Source organism: Mycteria americana, chromosome 7 (genome assembly GCF_035582795.1).
Source record: "Mycteria americana isolate JAX WOST 10 ecotype Jacksonville Zoo and Gardens chromosome 7, USCA_MyAme_1.0, whole genome shotgun sequence".
NCBI classification, from domain to species: Eukaryota; Metazoa; Chordata; class Aves; order Ciconiiformes; family Ciconiidae; genus Mycteria; species Mycteria americana.
The window spans coordinates 28299124-28326452 of NC_134371.1; the positions used below are offsets into that span (position 1 = coordinate 28299124).

Consider the following 27329-nt stretch of genomic DNA (forward strand, 5'->3'; position numbering starts at 1 on the left):
AACCTCTGATCAATCACTCACTAGCCTCTTCAGATTCTTCGTGGGTCTCTCCATTTCTTTACAGATGATAATCACTTGGGGAGGTTTTTCAGTAATTTTTTTCTCTCATAGCTCATGCCAAAATATGCCATTTACACATGCAGCAAAGAGCTGCCCAAGCAAAATTATGGTCCCAGAGCTGAACTTCCCGGCTGCAGGAGATGAAAAGCAGAGTAGATATGCAAGGACAAAAAGGGGAAGAGTGTATAAAGGGAGAAAATGAGTGAATAAAGATGCAGGGTAAGTTGGGAGCATTTTTTTATAACAGAGGTTAGGGAGAGACAATCCCTAGGGATTGGAGATGAGACAATCCAAGGGAGCACTGATTTTTTTCATTAGCTGATATGATCAGTGGGGCAGAAGATGTCCAAAAGGAGGAGGAGCACGAATTCATGCTTGAGGCTTTTGAGGAAGACAGCACACTACATCTGGAACAGAGAACAGGATGCAGTAGGAAAGTCTCACTGCTTTAGCTGAGTCCTTAACCTTTCAGCCTAAAGACCTCCTGGCTTTTTAGGTTGGACTGGAGTTGAGCAACCTTAGACAGTTTTAACCTAGTGCTCTTTTGGGCAAAATATACAGAGAACAGAGATCCAAAACCTGAAACCTCTGCCCAACATAAGGATACATGACAGGGATTGTAACAAGAACTAAGCTTCATTCATTAACCTTTCTGAAGAAGTCTACTGCAGAAGTGGAAATCAGCTCCTGAGATGCACGGTCTTGCAATTGCACAGCACAACATGCCCGACCAACTGTCAGTGGGCTGATTGCCAGTTAGGAGTCAGGAAATTGGCTGTCCTACCCACCACGTATTGTAGGCAATCCAGCAGCTATTCTTGGCTGCTCAGTGAGCCACTTAACATAGGTGCACTGCTGCATCTTGCTTCCCTTCCTCTTTGGCTAGATCAGGAGCCAAGAGCCAATCTGCCTGATGTAGCTTCAGAGCAGGTGCACAGTCGCCCCTTGACCTTCTATCAGTGCACTCTTGGCTACTCCAGTCCCTGGTCTTCTCTCTCAACTCAGACACAAATCCTCCACTAGCTCCAGCACTCTTCCTAGCACTGAGCATTTGGCCTCCCTCACTATATAGTATACAGATATAGGAACAAAGGTATGATGCATTCTATATCTTGTTCAGGCAGAAACCAACATACTTGCAAGAAGTTGCTTTTCCTCAGCTCTGTTAGAGTGATCTTCCCAGACCAGGATCGATTGACTGTGTAGAATATTCTCTGTATAACCTGCAACACATGGACAGTGTTCTTGAAATCAACTCCTAAAATACACATTTGGGAATTTAGATGCAGTAACTTTATTTTGTTTATTCACTCATCCTAAAGGGATTCTTTTTGAAAACTGTTTTGTGATCTTTTTTGTAGACATTACTATCCTTAATTCACTATGCAGGCTGAAAGTAACATTTGTTTCTGAAATAGTATTATCCATTTCCACTCTGCAAATATTTTCACTGCTCTTAATTCACATCTTTGAGCATGCAGATGCATTATTTATGTCAGGGAATATGTTCAAAGTGCTGACAAATCATTTTGAAACTGAGTTTTTCAGGTTTTAGGCACTGTAGTTTGCATGGATCTCAACTGAAATAGTGTTCTGCACCAGAAAAAAAAAAAATCAGACTTTTGAAGAGGAAACAGGACATGTAAATGAAAGCCACAATTGATGTCTGACCTATTGTGGCTATAACAATGCCTCATCCTCTTGGTGGCTCCATTGAAAGTAAGCAATAGAGATTATCTGTCTGCATTTATCTTAGGCAGGTGTGAACCTCATTTGTCTCGTTTACTGATCCGCCTCTGGTGAAAGTGAGCAAAAAGCATGGGGGGGGAGATATGCACAGACTTCTGAGAACCCAAAAGAAACAGTTCTCAGTATGAGACTGAGTACACTCCCAAGTACCTAAAAAAGCAAGCTGAACTCTTCCTAGTCTGCTCCTTGTTAGCTTGTCAAATATCATCATGAAGTGGGGAAAACACAAATGTCTGATCAGGCACATGCAAGAATAAACTTAACAGAGGAAACAACAACAAACAAACATCTTCAACAAGAGAAATTAGAAATATAATTAATTTGACTGTCAGCACTGAAATCTGTGGAATATAATCCTTGTTGACCAAACCCAATACAAACAAACCTTTAATGTCTCTGACATCATGTTGACATATTATCCTAGAATTTTGGTAAACCTTAATAGCGCATGCTATTCCAACATGAAAATTAACTTTACACAATATGGACATTACAGGGATTAATCTGGTTAACAAACTAAATGGGAGAGGTTTGTTTCTTAGCTTCGAGCAGCCAATCACCATTTAAGGGCCATACTTTGACTCAGTCACAAGCGTTGGTTCTTAGTCCAGAACAGACCTGGAACCAAGTATGAGATTGTTGCTAACAGTCTGCTTGGGGATACACAGATTAGTGAGACAGTAAATGCCAATGAGCACAAATAATTTTGAGAGCAACAAGAATGATTTGAGGAGTCAAAATGTATCTTGAAGAGAGAGAACTAATATATTGAACTTATCTGAACATGACACCTATTGGTAGCTATCCTTAAAAGCCTACATGGGGAGATGTGGAACAGCAGGAGGACTTTTTGCCTCTCATGAAATACATAACTAGAAGCTGAAATCAGCCTAATTGAGACAGATAAGAATGCATTTCTTTTACAATTCCATTGATTAACCACTGGGACAACTCCCAAAGAAACATTGCAGGCTCTTTATCACTCCAGACTTCAAAGATGGATGCCCTTCTAAAGCTGGGTGTCAATTCAATTAAAAACAAACAAACAAACAAATCTATCCAACTATAGCAATTACTGAGCAATATTCTATGGCCTGTATAATGCAAGAGGTCAGACTAGGTAATCACAATGATCTTTTCTGATCTTAAGCACAATGAAAAAGCTGTATGTTTGTTTCTTCTTTAATGCCTTTGGCAGCCGCTGCCATTCTGGACTCTATTTTTGCACTTTGTTTGGCCTTTGCTTCCAGATTGCACAACAGCTCAGAGACTGAAGTGGGTCTCACCTCATACATAACCATTATCACACCTGACAACTCTGTAGCAATTCTTAAAGATACAGGGTTTTCACACCATTCCAGGGACTCAAAAATAACAATCCCAAGAATCAGAAAAAGGACCCCTAACCAGCAATCTTTTTCTTTTCCTCTGCCTGCAGGGTAATAAAAGACAACAAAATATCCCCCTGTTTGTGATATGTAAGAAACTGTTCCTCTATCAGACCATATTGATAAAGATGTTCCATCTGCTCTCTCCTCACCTAGCTGTAAAAATAAGGCATTCAGAAGTAAAATGGGATCTCCCCATCTCTTTTACTATGTCCAGTCACTCAGTGCAGGACAGATATAATGTCAAATAATGGTCCAGTTTCAATGGATAGTACATAGTGTATATATCAGTATAAAATGTCAATACTTCTTTCTTTTCCAGGTTGTGAAAACCAAGCTGTCAAAAAAAGCATTTGGGAAACATCCTAGAACATAATTACACAGCCTGAGATGATCTGCAGCATTCAAGCCACACTTGTCACTTATGCCTTACTGAAAGCCATAACTGACTTTGTTTTTCCCAGCATGGAAGATTATTTATTCTGAATTCAGTACATAAGCCTTTGGAAGGGGGAGCCCCTTTCTATTTGCCTATTATCCTCATGTAATCTACCTCCAGGACCCAAACCATTGATGGGTCAGTTCTAGACCTTTCCCCAATCTTCCCATAGAAGAACAAAAGCAACACCATTTCTGGAAAAACCCACAAAGCTTTATTAAACCCTGTAGGCCATCCTCCCCTTACACATTTGCATTGGTAATACTGCATAAGCTGAAGCATTTTTCAACAAGCACTATGTCTGGCCAAGTTGTTTTCAGTTGACTCAGATTTTCAACAACAGCATGCAGTGCTAACTCTGAGCCTTGTTTGAACATTCTGGGAGAAATCACATTTTAAAGCTTTTACAATAAATGCTATGTGATATTCTGCATCATCTTCACCAGCTTCAGGAGTCGGTCTCTGTTGAAAGAAACACAAGTAGTTTAGTATACTGGCAATACAACAGCTCACAGATACTGATGCAGACTAAGTTACAGCCTATTGTATCCAAAAGGCACCTCTAAGAGGTGCAGAGGTAGGCAAAAACAAAAAATTGAGATGTGCATACATATCTTACCCATACTAGACTGTTAGCTTACTCTCCAGGTGATTGCAACCAAGTGATGCTGTATCCAGCAATGAACACAAAAGCCAATGTCTCCCTACGGCCCTCATCTGTAACACAAAAATAAAATGTAATTCTTGCACTTGCAGCAAATACAGCATTCTGTCACTGTAAGTAGGTATAAGGCACTCTACCTTGAATGGATCAAAAGGATCCAAGTAGTCTCAAAATCCAAGGACAAAGCTGTTTCCTTCATTACCTCCTGGTGGAAATACTGAATTTTGTAACATTAAAGACAGAGAAGTGCCAAACTGTCTGTGAAAGGAGATGTGAGAAATAGGAACTCCTGGTATCAGAGAGGAGAGCCACTGCTGCAGTGGGCCAAGTACTCCAGATGGGAACAACCTGACCCAACAGACTGTCTGTCTCCTGAGGTCTTGACTCTGCTCCAACTCAGTGATCTGGCCAAGGCCAAACACGCTGAGCTCAGAAGGAATCTTGTCCTGCCAGTGTGAGGAGTCTGTGAAGGACATCACAGCTTTGTAAGATTCACCGCTACACACCATTCACCTCAACCACAAGCACCACTGTTTCCTGGCTGCCTGGGAGCAAGCCTAGGAAGCCACCTCTGTCAGAGTATTGGGAGTAACGGTGCCTGAAGGCTCAGACAGAAGTAGAAAAGCACAGTGGAGGCACAAGCAGAATCAAGAAGTACTGAGGAGCTTCATGTACTCATGAAGGGTCTGGTTCTGTGACTGCTTTATGGTGGTCACACAGAACCTTGCCCAGGCACAAGGGAAGCTGTGGAAAAGGAGAGAGGAAGGAAAAGGTGTTGCCCTTTTTAGTAGCAGCCTGCACTTCCTTGAAGTTAGTTCAAGTAGTTATCTTGAAGTAGAATCTCAGCTTCACACAGCTGGTCTCTCAGACCAGAACATGCATTGCACCCCAATGACGTTCAGGAAGTGCAGGAATTGCTGCTTTGGGACACCAAGGGTGATCATTTGGGGGATTACTCTACAAAAAAACCCCTTGCTTCTAGAGGAGGGAATAAAGGCAAGACTCTGAAAAATACAGGAACAGCATATGACTTGAGAAGAGGAACCTGGAAAGGCAGATGCACGAACTGCCTTTGTCACCACCCAACCACCAGCATTAGGACAATCATGCATTGTATCTTGACCCGCTCGCCAGCAAAGAACAACTGGTTGATATTGCAGTCAGAAACTGATGCTAGTGTGACCTTAAATTTTTCAGCTCTCACCCCTTCATGTACTTTAAACACCAAATACCAGGGTACATGTGCCACAGGCACCTTCCACACTCACCCATTCATGTGCCTCCATAATTCCCTGGCCATTGTTATACCTATTCTGGCCGGTTACTATGCTTAATGTATCTTGTCTTGCTCCATGGGGACCAAACATGTTGATAATACACCGATGTTCACTGTCATGTTCAAGTGCATCTCAACATTTAAAATTGATTATTGTTATACATTTTCATAAAACATTAGTGTGGCAGTTCAGGGTTTGCCCAGAGCAACAGTGTCTTTCTGCCATCTGTTCTCTACAGGAAAGGAACAAGCCTGTGTCTGCCAGTAATCTCCCAGCTGCCAGTATGCAGTGCAGCTGGCCCCCATGCAGACCCTGGCAAGCAAACAGGAGAAACTTTAAGCCCTTGAGCCCTGTTGGGATACAGCTCCCATCAGGTCTGTCATTATTTGAATTTGTTACTGCTGCAGAGATAAAACATCCTAACATTTATACCTTTTATCCAGATTCATACCCAACATGAGACAAGCTAAAGGCTTAAAAAAAAGTGCAAACTTATTTGGGTAAAGCACCAGTATAACTGCTGACTTCAAAAAACTGGAACAAAGCTACAGAATAAAACCCATCAACAAACAGTAGTCACACAAGCTCAGAGACTCAGAAAGACTAGATAGGCTTTCCGGCAAGAGTGAGAGGCAGGAGAGTTGGACGGTAGACCCCTGTGTGTGATGGATGCTTTGTACCATGGAACAATCACAGATTATCCAGGCCTAAGTAACAGAAATCTTCAAACATACAGCCTTCCATGTCTCAGCAGCCTAGCAGAATTAGAGGTAACTTAGCAGCTCTTGAAGACCAAAGAAGGACCTCTCATTTCCTTCATCAGGTTTAAAGGCCAAAAAAGTTGTTTTTATACATTTGCTTAAGACCAGAAAAAATCATTATTAACCTTTTGAATAACCTCTTGTACACACAGGCAGATTCATTTTTCCTTTGGAAGTAGTTCTTAAAATAACTCATTGCCAGTAATATTAAAAACACCTATTTTTTTTTAAATAACTGAAGGATTTGCTGATGGGAACAGGGACAAATAACAAAGGGAGGGTTGGTACAGCAGTATCACAGGAGATCAAAGTAGCCAGCCTACCGTTGTAATATACCGGGAATGGAACTCCGGAGCATCCTTCAGGAACGTCAGGCCAGGATGCGTTTCCACCACATCCTGCAAGATAAGACCAAATAAAATGAAATAGATTTTCTTCTCCTTTTAATGTTTAGAAGTTACTGGGTTTACAAACCAATACTTTTGCTTACTTTTGAAACTGTATTTGCAGCATTAACAATAAAACTGAAATGACATCTTTTTATCTATAAAGTGAACCTTCTAACAGTATAAGTAGAATACATTTTCTGGGCAATACGCACCTGTTGGGCCATTTTGATTTACTTAAGGACAGAAAAACAAAGGAAGAGAGTTAGTGAGTAGATGAAAACTTATTTTCATTGAATGAGACAAAAAATTAGTTAGTTGACCATGCAACTATCTCCTCTCCAAGATCTTTTCTTTCCTCCATTCATTGAAGATATTAACATTTATTAGAGCTAGGTGTCAGAAATAAACATTCCTTGAAAGGTTGAGAAAGTTGCCTTTTATGTCCTCCACAACAATGAAAGCTCTTGTGAGCCTCAGAATGCATACAGATATGATCAGTGCTTTTCCAAAATTTATTTGAACTACCTGTGGAGATGCCTCTCTCTCAAGATCAGCTTTTTGTAAGACAGACAAACACTGGCTCATGATGCCAAATCTGCCAAGAAATGCATGACCAAAAACGTGGAGAAACTGCTCAGATCCTGAATGAATCAGGATCAGTTCAGATTCTGTATGAATCAATGTCTGCTTAATTTCTACATGTCTGACTCCTCTACCCTTTAAAAAAGTGTTCAAAGTTTTGCTTTGTCTATACCATGACATGGCAAGGGGATAGAACAGACAGTGCCCTTAGAGGTGTGATATGACCAAATTTTGGCCAGTCTAACTTGATGTCTAATATGATAGTGTAACATGGTGTAATATTGCTAGTCTCTGGTTGACTGACAAACAAGATTGTACATGCCTTTGATTGCACCAGTAACTAAAAAGCACAGCTGCAATCAATCAGGAAAGGCAGTGTGCCCAGTGGAGAAAAGATGAAAAGGAACATGAGAAAGTTTACCCATCACAGTCCCAGTTTTGTTTGAGACACACAAACATCCAGTGCAGACACAAAATCTTTCCCCAAAGCAGCATCTCCACAGAGGTTTTGCATAGAGGACAACACAGTGTGAGCAATCTAGGGATATGTGGAAAAGCTCAGAAAAAGCATCAACAGATGATCAGAGGAGCAGATGGACCTGATTTATAGAGAAACTATAAAGAAACCCTAAACCTATCCAGAGCCTGCCTAAAAGGCCACAAATAATTAAACAATGATACTTTGCTTTGTTAAAAATACCACATGTGAATAAAAGGAAAAGAAAGAAATTAAATCAGGATGCACAGATTTAGCCTGAATATTAGGGAAAAAATAAACCAGCAGTGAGACTTGTGCACTAGCAGGTTAAGAGGCATGTACAGAACAATTAGAACTGCAAAATTTTTTGCAAAGATTTCCATATGATATTGTATCTGGTAGTCTTGCTAGACAAATTCAATTATAATTGTCTTGTCAAGCAACTTTTGCAACTTTTCTAATAAGCTTTTATGTTGTGCTTGAGTATCAATAGTGCCATGCATTTTTCCCAATAACCACTTAGAGAGATGGGGCAAATTTCAGCCTGGTTACCAGGCACTGATAAATACGAACCCTGACAAGAGACTAAATAAAGCTTTGACAATCCTCAGCGACTTTAGCAAGATATGTAGCTGGCTGGCACTTATGCAAAATAGTCCACTTAAAATGCTTATTTCTATTTCACTCCAAAATAAACCCCACCCACATGCTGTTCAAACCAAAGGTCTGCATGTCCTTGGTAAACATTTAAAGACATGAAAATAAAGAAGATACAAAATAAACATAGCACTCTCTCCCCGTCCATTCACTGCTGAGCTGTTGCAGGTACCTGAAGCAGTGGGATGAAGTCCTCCTGTTCTAGGTAGTCACAGGTAGGCTTCGCTAAAAGGTATGTGAATCTGGATGCATCATCATGGCAGTTACATAGAATTCTACGAGAGAGATGAAGAGTTACTCCAACCACTTTGTACCTCACAGGAAAATAATGAACTACAGGTGGATTATGAAGTGCCTTATCACGTTACGCAATACATCTACACCGTGAATTGTGCAAAATTGACCTCAGACTACCAGCACCCATTTTCTTCAATATCTTTCAGCAACACCACTATACTACCACCCAGTGGAGCTTTCTTCATGTTAACATTGCTGTGATAAACAAGGTTTTTCTTACTGAAGACTGTTCTTACTTTGATTCCACACCATCTTCATAAGTAACCTGACTTTTCAAAATGCTGCAGGCTCACTGATCTCCTTTGAAGTCAATAGGATCAACCTAATGGGATGCCATAACAGACATGATCTCCAATTTAATTCTTTACTGTACTTCAATATATGAGGATATTGCCAAACTACAGTGACTAAATTTTCAACCAGAAAAATCACTCCCCAGAAGGGAAAAAAAGAGCATCCCTTTTTAATTATGGCACAGCTGGCTGCTGTGCACTGTAGTGTCACGGAGAACAGCCTAATGAAAGAGTTAGTAGGACTGAGTATTTAGAGAAGCATGTCAACTCATTCCTTAGGTTGACAGTTTGCACCTATGACAACGATTCTTGTCTCTGCCTTCTTCTAATACAAAATACTATGCTGGTCAAAGGTATCACAATTACTTAATTCACTCCGAACAGAAATACTCATGAAAACAGAAACTCCATGACATTTACCAAATCACTACTGGATACCTGTAACAGAAGAGAACGTTTGGATATATCAAATGCTACGTTGTTCATATAGTATAAGGAAAACAATAAATTCCTCAGAAAATTACCCTGTATTCTTTAACAACTGTGAAAATACAAATGCACTATTATTCACTATGAGTGATTATTCACCCGCCTCCTCTCCTGAAAGTGTATGAACTTATATTGAAACATAGTACTGAAATGCCTGTAGTTTTCCTGCAGAGATCACACTAACTGGCTTGCCACTAATTCTGGCCTCATCACTCTTTATCAAAAGCAGACTTTACAAAAAAAGTTGTGTTTTTTTTTAAAATAAGTCTTCCAGGAAAAAAAAAAAAGAAAAAGAAAAAAATATTTAGTGGCTAACAAGCAGTCCTGTTAGCTGCACATTCATATCATGCTGTCAATTAACAGATACATTCTAAATCAGCTATAGAAAAAGAGGTGCTAATGTCTTAGCTTTAAAAAAAAAAAAAAAAAAAACCAGGCACATAAAGATTAATCCCAAAGCCATGTTTTAGCAACAAACTAAAAGATCTGATTTTCAGAATTATTCTATACCCAGCAATTCCTATTGACTTCAAATGAGATCAGTGAGCATGTAGTATTCTGAAAAGTCAGGTCAGCTACTAAGGTGCTTGAAAATAGGCTTCAGCAATTAAAGATAACCATTTTAAAATGATGGCTTTGTTCACACAGCTGTAGTCTACTTTAGCAGGAACACTACATTCATTTCTATCACGTTTCCAGAAAAAATTTTGCAACGGTCAGGGGGGGTGGGAGGGGAGGCGGAATCTTTCTACAACAGCAAATTAAAGTGAGAAAAGCATACAAAACTTGGCTTGGAAATGGCATGGTTAAGAGAATACAGAAGAGGGGCATGTCCACAGTCTGCAAATATCTGAAGGATGTGAAAGTCAGAGGAGTGAAAACATGTGGTATCGTACAAGGATTCATTAGAAGTAATTGGAGGAACCTAAGGAAGGAAAAAAATGTTGTCTGTGTCAAGAAAAACTTACTGATCACAGTCACCCCTAACATTTTTGCAATTTTGCCAGGGTAACTAGAAGCTGTTTTGACAATGTTATTGCAGGAAATACTTTGGGAACTCAGGGTTAAAGGCTACTTTAAGAATATGAAGAGCAACCATTAAGTCAAAAATTAGAACTCTGTCTGGATGTGAGATGGAGATGTTGTTCAGGTGTTTCACAAAGTAGACTAAAGCCTGAATCACCCTGGAGGGAAAAAGATTAGGCAAGAGAGCAAGTCTGTTCCATTTCACACCTCTGACTCCAAGCACAATATATCCAGAGTTCTCAATTTCAAAGAGAAGCTTTGACAATGGTACATGGAAATGACTGTCAAACCCCACAGATTTATTATAGAGCGTGCTTGAAGAAGGTAATAGCTATTAAAGCTCCCAGAGTATCCACTTGTATGATGCTTCTTTATTTTACATTCCTTCTTCCTGTCCTATAACATTATCACACGCCTGCTCTCCCCATTCCCAAATGGCACTCACTTAGTGCCCTAGTGTAGAAGCAATAAGGCCTCAGATAAACATATCTAAAATCCACTAACATCTCATGAAAGGCTGACATATTTCTAGGGAGTGTGTTAATATATTTTATATACCAACCAGATCAAAACATCTCATCATCTATACAATTGCTGATGCAGCATGGAAAAGAGTGTTTGGGGAGTTTTGGGGAAGAAAACTTAAGCTGATGGAGATTTGCAAGCCATTTATTTTCTTCTAAATAAGGGAAAATGATTTGAAAAGTCTGGTGGTGGAAGGTAAAAAGAAAAGAACTATACTCACTTTCTCCACATAGATACAAATGAGTGTACAGATACACATCCTGTCCTTTCCCCTCCTGATGCATTGAACATAGGTGCTTTCCAGTACAGTGGGCAGCCACATATCTGTAATGAAACACCAGAACAAAGAGGAATACAAAAGCAGTCACAAGAAGACCCTGCTTGTTTACACACAGAATTCACCATCGAGACTTTTACATAACGGAAATAAAGCAGTAATGGCACACAGGTCAGTCAACAAGCTATTTACTGTATGCCAAGGTTCAGAATCCACCAATAACTTTCTACTTTGCCATATGCCTTTTTAAATAGCTGAGAAATATGTCCTGTCAGGCTAGGAAAAGGATCAGAGACTATCAAGCTCGTAAGCTCTGTCTTTGACGGAGCTGTTTAGCAAGATTCCCTGCAAAGTGAAGTGGAGAGAGACAGGCACCTCCTTCCAGAAGACGACTCAAACCAGCTACCTCACTGACCTACCTTAGAAAAGGATGACCCAATTCTCTGCATGGGCTGACTTCTTCTCATTGACAGCAAGGGAACTTCAATGCTAATTATAGACAATTAACGATTAAATGCCTGAAGGTGAAATGATTCTCATCTTGTAGTTTTCAGTCCAGTACCTTCCATCCAGGACAGCCTATCTTCCCCCCAACACTGCTAGATCACAGAAGGATAACAAAAAATGAAAGCACAAATGGAAAGAGGCTGATTCCAGCAAAAGGACTCCCTGAACACAGCTTTTTAATTAGCCTCTGCAGGAGCTGCTACCTTTCAGAATGGTAATCAATGAAAGCTCAAGCATTTTGTGCTCTCTAATGCCTCAGAAAAGCAGGCTTGAAAATGGCTTCAAACATTCAGCTACTGACACCTTCAAGAAACCTCCTCTTTACCACAAAGATATTCCCAGCCACCTTTCATGACCCCAGCCAAGGTATGCAAAACACAGGCCTTGGAGGGAGTGCAGCTGATTCAGGCCAGGCACAGGTAAGAAGGATATCACACCAAATGGAAGGAGGCATCTTTTGAAGAAGTAGTTGAGGCATCACTTCTGCTTCCCCCACAAAGCCTCTTTCACCTAGACTATCCTGCAAGTCCATTCTCAACTTCTTGTCTCGGCCTGCACGTTTCTTTGGAAACTCCAATCAGCATAAGAACTGCTTTCGGATTTAGCCATCCCTGTGTCAGGTGACTGTACTTCTACAGGTGTTTAGCTACTCTGAGGAAAGAATGACATTTACTTTCTGCTGTTTTCTTTGTGTAGCTGGTTCTCTTGCATTTATTTCAGAGCCCTAAAACTGGTACCATTATAATAATCCCATGGAACAGAAGCAAGCCTTACAAAAGCTAAATGGCATGTAGCACATCCATGTAGAGACAGATGCAGAGACCGGAGAGAAAGGCAGAGGTCTCTTGTATACCACCCTCCTGCTTTTCCCAGTTTGAACATGACAGGCCATGCACAGTTGCCTGTCTTGTCATAAAATCAGTTTCAAACCTGTTTTTGGTGAAATAAATTTTTTCTGTTTATGTTTTCAGAGATGGTTTACAAATAATGCCACTCAATTCCTCTAAAAACAAACAAACAAAAAAACAAACTAGTCTCTCCTTTGAGAAAAATCTTCCTTCTTGGAAAACAAGTGCTCCTCTTGGACACAGCATCATTGCTCAGTCTACAGTGCCAAAGATGCATTCAGGGCAAACTGAACATATGAGATGCATCTGACAACTGCTAGTTTTAGATCAGCATTACTAAAAACCACGGGTGAAGGAGAGGAAAATAGAACCACCCATCTGCATTGTGCTCCCACACAAGTGCTTTGTTTTGTTCCCTGAAGCCAGGAACTCATTAGCAGACTGTAACAACTCCAAGTATCCTGACACCTGCATTATGGATATTGAATGTATGCATCTCAGTGGCTGAGGGTTGACTAAGCATTTCCCTCTTCTGTGTCCAAGGAGGCGTAGGTTGGAAATGGCTTTCTCAAGCAACACTGCAACAGTATACATAGATCATGTCCAGATTAGTGGGACAGCTAACCACAAAGAAGGTAGCTGGCACTACCTGAAGCCACAGAGGCAGACTAAGTTTCTGCTCTCTTCTGAGCATAACTATAGAGGAAAAGAAAACACAAAAATGCAATTTGTGTCTGGTAGAAATCTGAAAGAACTATTTTGCAAATCAAAGCAAGAAAGAGCATACACATCAGATGTGACAAACAGCAAACTGAGCTCATTTTTGTTTACTATTTTCTTAATCTAAACAAAAACATTCAGAGCAAAAGGATATTGGTTCTTTTTTCACTAAAAATGAGAACAGCTGTGAGATTCAGTCTTTCTCTCAAAAAACCCAAAAAACCTAGAGAATAGTTACCTTAGCAATTTTCCCCATTTCACAGATGTTTGCTTTCTCGTCTTCAAACTCTGTAAAAACTTCTTCAATCCTGGCAATGATTTCTTCATGATTAGTGCAGACATTTGGAAGTCCTTTAGGGAAGTAGAAACGTGGAATGTTTATCGACAAAGGGGTACTGCTGGTGGCTTTATTCACAGGCAGAACAGTGCAAGGGCTAACTGCAGAGTTCAAAGGGACTAGGGATGAAGTTCCAGGTTTCTTCTCTTGTTTACTTTGAACCTGAAAATATAATGAATAACAAATACTTTTTAAACAGCATAGAATAACAAGCAGGAGAAAATAGTTTGTGCTCCCAGTGATTAAGAAAAAATTTAAACACACCAACAATTAAATTATAGCACAGGGATAAAAATGCATGTTTTAAGTAGCCAATTTAAAAAAATCTGCAATATCAGACATTGCAAATTTAGGATACATCACATCCTGCTTTTATGTAGTTTCTGTGCATTTTATGTATGTAGCTGTGGATTATGATAAACTATTGAACCACAAGAGAACACACTGCAATTCAGCAATACCATAGAACAAGGACAATGCTATTTCTTCTCATGCTGGTCCCTGTGTTGTCTTTCTGCCCCATAAACAGCAAAGCATCAAAATCTGGCCTTTAGTATTTTCCCTCAGAACTAGAACACCCACCCACACAAATGTCTTGCTTCATGTATGAGCAAACCTACATTCCTAACATCAACATTTTCCATCCCTTGGGAACATAATTAGTTTTGCCAAAGTATCGCTTCACAGATAAATTAAGAAAATATTTGCAAGACTGTCTTCTAAATTTCAGAAAGCCTTTTCTTCTATGCTGAACTTGAGCAGTCCAAAACCTGATTTTATTTGAGGTACTACATACCGGCAAAACAATTTTTACATTAGGAATTACGAGCAGCCAGCACAGTTTGTCATTGGGTACCCACATGATATAGCACACAGGGTTAATGCAAAATGCAAAAGGTCTGTTTACAACTCCAGCTGGAAGAGTCCTTTTGTAGGCAAAGCACCGAAAGATTTCACTGAATCAGCACCTACCTCATTTGCTGAAAAATGAGGACAAAACTGGGAACTGAAACTAGGCCTCCCGGCATGCATGTTTGAAGGTGGTCTTTTCTCCCATGCCTGCAACTTCTTTTTTCATTAGCTCTACCATCCTATCACTCCTCTCCTGTCCGTAATAAACATATGGCTGATATGGTGATCTCCACTAGATCACCTTCCTAATGGATCTCTGCAATCTTCTAGTTCTAGCTATACATCAATACTTTTCATAAAAGGCATTTGTATTTAAGTACATAATGAGATCCTAAAATATGTAATTTTTCAGACATGGGAGGGAATATTTTTTAAACTTTGAAAAGTAGTTACAGTATAACCAGCAGAATTCAGATGTTGGAATGCTGAGGGATGACAAATTCCCTACTCCCCCATGAATACACAGTTTCTTGGGAAAAGGTGATAAGCCTGCCTATTGCACAATGGTTCAAATGCAAGAGTTATTATTAATATAACAACATATGTGATAAGAGGCTAATAAGGCAATAGTCAAGTAAATACAGCTGCAACTTTCAGTTTATTTATTCTAACTATTTCAAAACAAAACAGGTTTAGAATAAAGTAGACAAGTCTGAGTTCACTAAGTACAAAAGAATGTATATGATGAACTGACTAAACTCTATGCCTTAGAGCTTTTTTCTTAACACATACTGAATACCCCAACTTGCCATTGGTTTACTCTCAGGAAGGTGAAGAAGTGAGAATTGCAAAAGCTTCCTCAAGCCCTGTTTTTTCTGCATTTTAGAATACTTTATAACCCATTCTTCAGAGACCTGTAAAATGAGAGATGGAAGAATTTTCCTCCTCTTCACTCCTCCACTTCACTGCTTGCTCTTTAAATGGGGAGGACCTCTTCCTTCTTCCAAATACTGTCTCATTTCAGAAGCAGGAACACACGTGCTTGCACATACATGCCAGCCCAAGCATACTTTTGTGCAGTAACTGCTCTGTACAGAACACATTAACCTGGAGCTTGGGTTCATTTAAGTCCTTGTCTCCCACATCTTGCAACACAGAACAGCTGAAGATCACTTTCAGCCTTCAGGTTTTCTGAGTGTATCAATACTAGTATTCAGAGTCAGTATGGTCTTCAATATAGCTCTCAACCTTTGGAAACCAAGCCTGATTACCACCATCTGTTTGTTCTTCCTCCCTTGACTTTTCCTACTCTCCCACAGACTGCACATCCTTGTGTCTGATCCTGAATGATGCTGGAGCTCAAAGTGGGCCAGGAAAGAGGGTCAAAGGGTCTGAAGCTCAAAATGTTACTGGGGTTGAAGAGGGCTGTGGGATAGAGTAACCATCAGCCCTGGTTACTCTGTCCCACAGTATAACAATGCAGGTAGGGGACCTGAAATGGTGACAGGGGTTAAGCTTTGAGGGAAGTTGGTCACTCACTTTAGGAGCCGCAGCTCACTGGGTTAATAGAAGACAACCCTTCTCCTGACTTCCTTTTTCTCTTTACTGAGTAGAATAACAAAAGCAAAACCCAGACAGGCTGAATGTGTCTGGGAAGGGAGCACATGGCCCCAGCATGGCCACTGCTTCATGTTAGAGGTAGATGAAGATCCACTCTGCTTCCATGGCTGCCTGCTTCAGTAAGGGAGGCTAAGCAAGAGGGGTGAATAGAGCTCCCCGAGACAGGCCTTCTCAAGAAGCCTCCAACTGATTGGGAAGTAGTGGGTTAGTGAATTGGGCCTTTGTGCATAAGTCAAGCTAGTAATTTGGCTTGGAGGACTCCTTGTGCACATCACCGCTTCTGCTTCTACAATCTGCCTCCCACGCAATCTGCCCTGCCTAGCTAGTGACTTTTCCAGCCACAACCCAACTCTACCCAGTAGTTTTCACCTTCTGGATTCCAGCAGAGGGGAAATCCCTGCTGGTCTCTTACAGCACCATATTCATACAAACAATGCAAAGCTGCAACACAAAATGAGGTGCCAGCTCCAGCCACTTGACTTCTATAATAGGACTTAACATCAGTTTGTTTGAAGACCCACTTCTCAGAAACAGGTTTATTGCTCATTAATCTCTTCAATGCATGCATGCACTCCCAGCTGTCAGGACTGTGAGGAACTAGAAGAAGTGACTCAAATTTAACAAAAAGGCCCACAAACCAAAAGGAAGGAAACCAACATATTGTTCTCTCAAAGGACATTGACTCTTCGCTTTAACAATATATCCCCTTCCCTTACAGTGCAAGAGAATGATAAAATTGGATTTTTTTTTTTTCTTGGAAGGCAAAGAGGCATCCCTAAAGTAGACCACCACAACAGCACTGTGCCATTTTCTTTCTCTTCTGCATACCACATACATCCCAATATGGCACAAGACTCGAGTTGATCATCCTGTAACACAACTCATCCAGTTTGCCCTGGCCTCCACCTTCTGAAAAGCAGAGCAACTCATTTTCCTCCAGGTACTGCCAAAGTCAGCAACGCTTGGTACCAGCTCACATAAGGCACAAGTCAGGACCCCAGAATCTACATTAATTTCCTGATCTACAACCACAACACAAGCCAGAAGGTTAGACATTTATAGGAGAAATACAGGGAATGCTGCTAAGCTTCAAAGTAGGGAGCCAGTTCAGAAATAGGTTTGCAGCTGACCTTCCCAGTAACACTGAATCACTAAGTCCTGCTCAGTCCAAGGCAAACAAGGTGGAAGCATTGCTCATGCATGGCTTCTTTTCAGAAGATTCTACTTCAGGAATAGAAATAAAATTTTTGAACTTTGTCTTCTTCCTTCTCATGTAAGAAATGAGCTATCGACAACAACACAAAGAGAAAAAAACCAAGCAGCAACTAGCTCTTGAGGATCCTGTTCCCTAGAACAATCTTGTAAGTTAATACTTTGGGATGGGTATAACCACATCAACCACGAGGGAGACAGCAGGGAGTTAATTACAACTATTTGTGAAAAAATAGTGTGATATGAGGGGAAATTCTGTGGGAATTCCTTGGAAAAAAAACCCAGTTTCTTACTGCAAAAAGTTAACCTTAAATGCTGTTTGCTTAGTGGAACACGTTTCTCCAACAGGGACATGCATTTTCAGAAAGGACAACTAAGAAAGGAAACTACAAATACGATAATAAATCTTTTAGCTTTGTTACCAATAGCTAATAAGACTAACTTTTTATTTTTTGCTAAAGAGGAAGGTGAGATTAAAGTCCATTTTTAAATACTGCTCTATGGCATAGTATAATTTACCTTAACTGAAATCTGTCTATCCACTATATCACCTTTTGCCAGTCATACAATTTATTTCTGGACAGACTGAAATAGTGACATCTGCATTATAAATAAACCAGACAGAAGTACAGCCTCATTGTAGCTACACAAACAAAGCACAGAGACTAAACCTCTGCCATCCATGCCTCTCAGGGACTTGCCAGTCCCAGCAGAAAACTCCACGGAAGGAAGCAGTATCACATCAAGTGCTCAAATACTTTCTACTCCTTCCTCCTGGCCCCAATCTCCAACAGGAGCCTAGATAATAAATTTACATTTCTTGTTTTTTTCCGAATGGGATTCTGTAATCCTCTTTTCTAGGGTACAGTGACTCAACTTGGTTTCTCACAGTCCACAGTGCTGACTTAATGTCTCCTTCCATTTTTTTACAGTTCCTGTCTTACTGAAGTCTGATGGTAACTGGACACAAGCCATCCTCAAAAATCATCGGTCCTCCAGAGCTGATTTGTATCTTTCACCCAAGACTTTCTCTTCCTTTCCTTCCCTGAAGCCCCTTCCCATCACTGTATCCTTCTGCTGCCTCTTTTTTACCCATCTCGAAGGGGAGTAAGAACAGCAAAGGTTCATCTGCACATGGCTCCCAACAGCACAAAGAGGAGAGGCTATGAGAAAATGCATTTCTGGAGAGAATATTTTCTACCATAAATCGTAAACTCACCAGCAGAAAAAGTCCAACTGCAGCAAAACAAATATGAAAACAAACTCTATCTAAGCAACACAGAATCACAAAAGGATTTAGGTGGGAAGGGACACAAGGCTAACTCTAAGGCTAGATCAAGTTCCTCATGGCCTTATCCAGTTTTGAAAACACGGACTTCGCATGCCTCCACTGACAAATGTGCCTATAGATCTTACACATGCCCCTCCTGCGACTGATATACTTCAGCCCACACTCCAAATGCTTCCCCAAAAACTCCATGGAGAAAACAACCAGCGTGCATCCAAATTAATTCAGACAGAAGGACAACAGTGGGCATAAACCCTGGCTCCTCACAGAACCCGCCCTGTAATTCTCATCTGTCCTGATTTGCAGATGACACTTACCTAGGGGAAAGGCTGGCATGATGAAAGGCAGAACCTCAGGTGTGAGACACCTTGACAAACTGTTCAACTACTTCCATGAGAAAAGGTGCCAAGTTCTCCATCTGCGCACAGCAACCCCAAGCATCAGTTCAAGCTGGGAATCCACTGGCTGAGCAATAGCCCTGCTGAAAAGGATGTGGGGGAGATGGTGTGCACGAGGCTGAACACGAGCCTGCAGCATTGTCTAAATACAAATAAGGCAAATGATGTACTAGACTGCATTAGGACTAGGTCCAGGAAAACATGGGAAGTTATTAACTCCTTTGCCTGATGCTAGTGAGGCTGCATCTGGATTACTGTGGCCAGTTTTGGGCCTTCACTTCAAAAGGGATGGGGAAAGACCAGAGATCTACAGAAGGCAAATCAGATAGCTGGGGTCAGGAGCACATGGCAGGAGAGACTGAGGGGCTGGGCCTGTTTAGCCAGGAAAAGAGGAAGCTAAGGGATGGGCTAATCACAGCCTACAGCTATTACAAGCACAGTTACAGAGATGGTGGAGCCAAACTCTGTAGTGGTACATGGTGTAACAGGGGCAACAGCCATAAACTGCAGCTTGGGAGGGTTAGGCTGGACAGTAGGAGGATTAATTTAACTGAGGGTAGTACAGCCTACAAGAGGTCACTGGAAGGGCGTGGGAGGAATCCTTATCCTTGGGAAGTTTTCAAGACTCAGAGAAAGACAACTCTGATGTGACCTCATGTTAGGAACAGTCTTCCTACAGGTGAGATGTTGGATTAGAGACCTCCCTACCTCCCTTCCTACCAACACTGCTATGGGAGGGTTTCTGATCCTTCCATAAAAAGTCCTGCAAAAGACGAGCACAAGAACTGAAATTTACATCTCTTAAAAGAGATATGGCTTTTACCAAAAAACCTTCTCCTCCCTTGCCTTTCTGGCCAACATCTACGTGTTCCACAAACTACCTATCACTCATCTCTCTGCTCCCTATATCACTGCCTCATTACCCTTCCTCCTGCTAGCACTTTTTCTGTACTTAGTGAGTCCAATTACCTCTACTCTCAGGTCATCTCACACTAACACACCCAAGCCACAAGCTATAGCCCCACAAGGCACAAAAATTAGCATCTCACTGCTGCCAAGTGAGAGAACTCCCATCTCTGTCCTCCACTCCCAAATGTACATTGTCACTGTGTACCAAGTGCCAGCTCCAGAGCTTGCCAGACCCCTCTGTGAACCGATTTAACCCACTTGGAAAGGCAGAAAACGGACTTAGCTTTGTTGCTGGATGATATTCTACCATGTTATGAGTTAAGCCAGCTCACAGAAAGGCCCGTGGGGTGCAGTGCAAGTCAGGGGTGACACACACTGAGGAGGTAGCAAGAGGGAACAAGTACTGGAAGAAAGAGAAGACAAAGTAAGACCATCTTTTTTTCAGCTGCGATTTCCCACTGCATCAGTTCACTTGCCTCGGATCTGCAGCCCCAGAGCAGTTATTCTCAACGCATTTAGCAGTGAAGGTTGCTGCTCCCACTTCAGACCAGGCAGAGGGCTCACGTACCAAAGGCTTGTCAATTTTCCCAGTTGGTCTACTAGGAGATCTTATCTCTCCCTGCAAACCATACCCTGATTATGTCCTTAGGTGATCAGACTAACTCTGGAGAGTGAACTTAGCTGTGCTGCATGGTTCTTGTTAGTCTCTTCTAAATTGCTCATGGTCCCCACCCAAGCTATTACTACACATCATTACTCCATGCAATTCTCCTCTAGGGAGTGAAAAAACATGTTCCAGATATTAACCTCATATATGTACTTTAACCTGTCACCAGAAATCATGAAAACAAAATGCACTACAATATACTCTGGAGCAATTTTAATAGCTGTTTCTTAGGAAACAGCTGCACTGCTCATAATTTCAACTTTTTAAGTTCCTCACTGGGTCACTGATTATTTAAATATAGAAGACACTCAAGATAGGCTGATTTCAGCATATTGTGACCCCCTCTAAATCTGGGGTGGCTACATGCCCATTTGGTGTCATAACATAAATTACTCAAATCTTTTGCCAGTTGTCCCAGAAAGTGAGTACAGCAGCTGGGATTTACCATGGTACAATTTCCATTTCTTTGGCTACATCTCCATGATCTTAAGGGTCTTTTCCAAGCTAAATGATTCTATGATTCTATTATCTCCTTCAGCCACAGCCCAGAGATAGGAGGAAACAGCACGAAGAAGCACCTTGTGATGGTAAAAATCACAAATCCCAAAGCCAGGTAGGCTGGTCTGTGCACAAATTTGTACAGTAGAGAGCACTACCCACTAAATACAGCAGAATGTTGTGGTGGTTCCACATGCAACAAGAAACATTCAGAGCAATCACATACACAAATAGGGTTTTTCTTACAAAAACACAGAAATATTTAATAGTCTTACACTACCTCTCCCTATTAAATCACTGCCCTTGCTGTTAATTTTTTCCCCTTGTTTACACAGACATTTTAACTCTGCAATCTAAGCCTGGAAGGTTTATTTTTAAACCTGCTGGTATCTAGCTGCAAATAACTTTCTGCAAATAGACACGCCTAGAGGGGACACAGTTTGATTCTCTGATCCAATAAAAAATACAAAGCAACAGAAAAAGAAAAAGAAACGCCAAGCATTCAAACCTGGGCCTGCTGGAATGACTTCAGCCTCCTCTTGAATCGAGATGGAAGAACAAAATCACAGCCCTTCGCAAGGAAAGCTAGCTCCCCTCCTAAGTCTGGGTCCCTCCGCAGAGAACTCTCCTTGATCATCATTCTGGTCAGCTCCTAAGCAGATATTGCCCTTTCCAGAAAGGGTACAGGGACTCTGTAGGAGACCACGTCAAGACCAGTACGCTGCTTTCTTGGTTTTGATTTTTACAGGCAAAAAATGGCAAATGGCTTCAACATACTATATCTTCTCTCTCTTCATAAGGAAAACATTTAGAGATTTTATCTTACTCCTGAAGTCAGACCTCCCTTTTTTAACTGATATTCAAAGTATCTTTCAGTACCACCAGGATCTTCTGCCTTCTTGTAATACTTTAATTGAGAAACATGATCTACAACAGAATCTATTTTCCTGCTGGCTACATGACAGACAATCTGTCCTTGGCTTGTAATAGGCTAGGGGTAATATGGGAAAGGAAGCACCCACCACCACTACCAAGAGTGCTAAAATTAGATGCACTGCAGAAGTGGCTAAATATACCATCTTTCCCAATAGTTTTTACTTTATGTGCTTCAGTACTGAAACCTGAGGTACAAACTTGCATCAGTCAGACTCAGCTAGAGTTAAACCACATGCTCTCAGCCAAGGCCTGTGTATGTATTATGCTAGTGGTTTGAGGTCCCTGATTCTGAGGTGATGAAGCAGATCAGCATTAGTTCCCATTCTAGACCAAAGGCTGTCATTTTCAAAAAACATCAATTTTTCCTTCTTGCTTGGAAAACACAAATCATCTAGTTTCTTTAATGCCAAGCAAGTACATAAGGATGATCTTGGATAATAAGCTCAGGCATTCTAAAGCAGTTCTTAAAGAAAACTGTTTCATAAAGACACCAAAATGCATCATTCTTTTTATTCACTTTTCCCATAACTCTCACAAGGCAAAGGCAATTCTCAGTGGACAACAGTCTACTTTTTCTCTATGTGACCTTGAGCAAGTAGACTTCAAACTCTTGCCCAGACTTTGTCTAGGCTTGTTAAAAGTGTATCCTCCCTCTCCTATCATGACAACAGTGCTGAACAAAGGCCTAAATCCAGTTCGTACTCCACAAGATGAACAAACGCCTAGTCCCATGGCCTGCTTTCCCTACTTGACTTTAAAAGTCCTAGCTACTTTGCCAGTTTACTTTGTAAGCTTAGTAACATAGAAAAACATCCGATTTCTAGCTAGTAGGGCTTGCTTTTGTCAAGATACTGCATTTGAAATTAAAAGGTCTCACTGAGCCTCACCAACAGGAAGCTTTTATTGGACCACATGTGCCTCCAATATCCTTGTCTTCCCGGTTTCCTGTAGAAGGCCCAAGGTTACTTCATATACAGCATCACTTAATATAACTGGGCTACAGATAGACACAGAAACAGTCTATCCAAAAGGATGCTCTTACCATCATAAATTTGCTCTTGTGCCATTAAATAGGGTCTTTACTAAAGGAGACACACCCACAGCTGACATTCACAAAAGGAATTTTTGTAATGTCTTCATAAATCTGTATCAAAACCCCCAAGATTATTTTCTCTTCTGTTGCTTCTCAATCATCAGGCCATTGTCCCACAACCTCGGCTGTGGAATCCAGTTCTTTATGCTATGCTATGTTCTTGAACAAGAATGTAGCATAGTTTTGGTTCCTTTAGGTCACTGTAGCTATGTCTAAACTGTGCAACCTGGGAGCTGAAAAAACTCTGAAGTCCAGGTGTATATTCACAGCTACAAGTCTGAAGAATCACAAGGTTATCACCATGTCATCAGCCCACTTTGCCACGTGCCCTGCAAATGAATATGAAGCCTAACAGAGTGGTAGGATGAGGATGGGAATGAGAAAAGGAGCCCCAAAAAAGAAAAAGGCAGGCAGGAATGTTTTAACTGGAATTGCCACTAAGTGAAGGATACACAGATCCATATGCAAAAGTTTTGGAATAAATTTTGTTTTTCTGACTCTGACAATTTTTTCTAAACATTAAGGCAGTGCCTAAAGAGCCCATAAGGCTCCACTGTACTGGGAGTCCTGCACATCTCATATAGGCAGCATGTCAGAAGGTGATTTATTTTAAATAATCTGTGGCAAGCGTAGTTACTTCATCTTCCATTAAACTCTCACCCTGCTTACAGACTGCCACCCCGTTTACAGACTGTGGAGGAAATGTAGTCCAAAGAACCTCTCATACCTACAGCTGCATCCAGACCAGCTACACTGGGCTTTAAAAGATGTGTGCATGAAGGAGACATACTGATCTAGCAATCACTAGCTAGTTCTTAAAAAAACCCACACATTTTTCATTCACAAATCAACCAGTCAACGAAAGATCCCAGAAGTTTGGGGGTTTTTGCACTGATTACTTGTATTTTTCCAGATTATCTGGAGACAAGGCTGGTTATGTTTGAATTTTTTACAGTATAGCAGGTTCCTAGTATGATACTTCCTATCCTCAAAACACACAAGGTGGGTATAAATAAAAACATAAATATACAGTACTATGAGAAATTGACAGCAAGAGAATCTTGTATCAACAGTTTCAAAGTCAACTGGACAAAATTCACAGCAGAAAAATCTGGTATCAACAGCCTACAGATCAACTGAACAAACCACAGTCAAATTTAGAAACCCCTCTTTGCTATAAGTGACCCAGTTTAAAGCGTGAAGGTGAGAGATACCAAATCTAAAGAGGTGTCAGATTGCCTTCGTTAGCCATCAGAACACAGAAAGAATCTCACCTGTGCCTAAAGCTGCAGGCTTAGTCCTAAAAGATTTGGATGATTTAATCATCACAGGACTTAGCTGTACCCCAAAGCCTGGCTGCAACAATTCAATGCACTCTGTATAGCTGAGAAGGGCACCAGCTTCAACTGTTTTCAAAACAGATCAAACTTCTCCGGCAACAGTGTGACTTTTTCTTGGTTTTACAGTCAATGAGGCTAAAAAACTCAACATGTATCACTAGGCTTTGTTTCACCTACCTCATGTCTACTTCAAGATAAATCAACTTCACACAAGCAGATACTATCTACCCTGATTACAAAAGGTGCCCACGTGCCATAAACATGTCTCTAAGTGTTTGGTATTGGTTCTTTTAATTCTTTAATTTCATCTGATGTAATTTTTTTTTTCCTGTCATCTTTGATTGAGATACTTTAAGACTCACTTATTATTTTCATTAATTCCAGTAACTATTAGCAAACAGGAAATTAAAAAAAAAAAGAGCCCTTTTTTACTATTTGGGTTTAGAAATAATGAACAATTGATGTTTGAAAAGAATGCAGTGTGTATAGCTTAATTGACAGATATTATCAATATCTGATAAAAACAATCCATAATATATTCAAATATCAGATGAAAGGTGATTTTCCAGAAAAACTTTTCTATTGCATTTTGGATGCATTTTGAGAAAATGTGATTATTTCATGACAAAGTTAAAGTCACTATGACATTACAGAAGACACTTTTTACGTTAATTGCACCACACAAGATCCTTCATAAGCATATCATTAAATATGCAAAATGAAGCAGCACACAGAATTATGAAGTAGCATTTTGAAGGGACAGAATTACAAAGTTGCCAGGTCAACCTTAACTTTATATATGATTACGAAACAGTCCTAATTCCACTCAGAGCCATCTTTGGGCCACCTGTTTAAGCATGCAACATAGACATTTTGATACACAAAAGCAAGGTGTGTGGCCTCAGGACAATGTTTTAGATCACAGTAAAGTTAGGAACATTTCTGAGAGTCCCAGCAATACCCACCCCATCAGTCATTCAGGCAAGGCAGGATTAGATAGATGCTACCTAGAGCCAGCCCAGAGGAAACACATGGCAGCTCCCTCTGGATACTTGACTCAGGGCTTGACTGGATATGGCCTCTGGATACTTGACTCAGGGCTCTACCATCTGAGATACAATGTGGTTAGACAAAGTGGTCTGAGACCACTTCTCAACTCTGTAAACCCTCTGCGCCCACATCCACTGTCCCTGTCCAGAGACAGTTGTACCACCCCTTTGACCTCAGTGTCAGCAATTCCATTTACTAATCTGGCAGAAAACAAACCTAACTAAAAATTTTTATCTTTTATACAAGTATCATAGTCAGTATAAAGAAAGATTCAGAACCATGCAATAGGATGTAGAGGCATGGGGGAGAGAGAAATGGGAAGCAGGACTGCTCTTTCAGGCTCACTACACGAGTAATCCTTTTGAGAAGAGATACAAAAAGAGGCCTCCTTCCTCTGTTGGGTATCAAACCCTAGTCCTAGTCTCTGCTCCCAAAATTATTCACAAACTTTATCCAACAGCTCTTAAAATAAAACGCATGAGCAGGACTTGGAGCAGAGCCCTGCACTACTCAAATTTGATTCTGAAAACAGAATGAGTAAGTTTCTTACAGACTTTTCTAGGGTACTTTCACTAGAATACCAAGTATTCTGCGAGCATTAACTGAATTTAAATACTCTGTCATCCTGTACAGGTGGTAGACCAAGGGCACAGAGGTTAAGGTCAAAAACATCCACCACTGACTCTTCCAAGGACTTTGCATAAGATGACATTTTACTTAAAAGGTAGCACCCTTTACCTTCCAAAAAAACCCAATCCCCTGACACTCAGCACTTCCACAGATCAGGTCAGAGAATCCCAACAGCCCCATCTCCACCTTCTTCTCTACTCACTGTTTCCCCCATTTCCCTCAAACCTGCCAGTCCACTCAGGCTTCACTCCTTATTGCCATCCTATCTAGAGACAAAAATATAGATAAATACTTGGGGGTTTTGCTAGCCTCTAACAGACAACTGAACTGTTTTCACTGAACTATTACTTTCAAAACCAACATATTAAAAATCAGCTTAAGACAGGCACACAGAACAGGAAATTTTAAAACAAGTAGTTGGAGGTTTAGCGATAAGCAATGGAAAACTGGATCTCAGAATGTGAAATGCCGGATAGTCTAAAAGTATGCAATGCTTCCTGGCCTGCCTGAAAGAAGCATGATGCGCTTATGTGCTCTGTAAAACTGATGGACTTCTTGAGTATTCATGTCCTAGCTTCTAAATATTTTGGTTTTGAAAATGAAGAGGCAAGTAATTCTATTGTTCTCTGTAGAGAATCATAATTGGTTTTATAAAAAAGGGAAAAGTCTGTTGCTGATATAAGTTAGCACAGATTTCAACACAGATAGGCCAACTGAGCCAGCAAACAGTCTGGTCTGAAGTGGCTCTCCCTTTCCCTTTTCATTGCTTAGGATTTGAGGGATATTAAAACCTTTGCAACCTTCATAAATGAAAGCTGCACTGTGTTTTCATTGGTATTAGATCTCTGGGGTTTTTGTGTGTGTGCATGCAACTATTTGATAACAGTTTTATGAGCCCTAAGAAAATATAACAAATACTTTATGTATTATATCTTCAGGCACACATGTGCAATACTGAATCAGAACCCACATGGAGCTCCAGCCAGATCCAGAGTTATCCAGGAATATGGTGTATTCCCTAGATGCTATACCTAGAGAGTGCCTTGTGTCCACAGCCAAGCATGTGGCCACAT

At 40.7% G+C, this 27329-nt stretch overlaps 1 protein-coding gene across 6 annotated transcripts in view; it reads right to left on the reverse strand.

The window, feature by feature from the left end:
- Positions 1-27329, reverse strand: part of PPP2R3A (protein phosphatase 2 regulatory subunit B''alpha) — a 62220-nt gene that overhangs the window by 17070 nt on the left and 17821 nt on the right. For all 6 annotated transcript variants that reach the window (XR_012776473.1, XM_075507572.1, XM_075507569.1 and 3 more), the window contains 5 exons: positions 13665-13925; positions 11295-11398; positions 8617-8719; positions 6662-6736; positions 1197-1283 (listed from right to left, as the gene is read on the reverse strand). Coding sequence is in view for 5 of the 6 variants with exons in the window: in XM_075507572.1 (XP_075363687.1) it covers positions 1197-1283; positions 6662-6736; positions 8617-8719; positions 11295-11398; positions 13665-13925 (630 nt within the window). In the remaining variant the exon portion in view is untranslated. The remainder of the gene's footprint in view (positions 1-1196; positions 1284-6661; positions 6737-8616; positions 8720-11294; positions 11399-13664; positions 13926-27329) is intronic.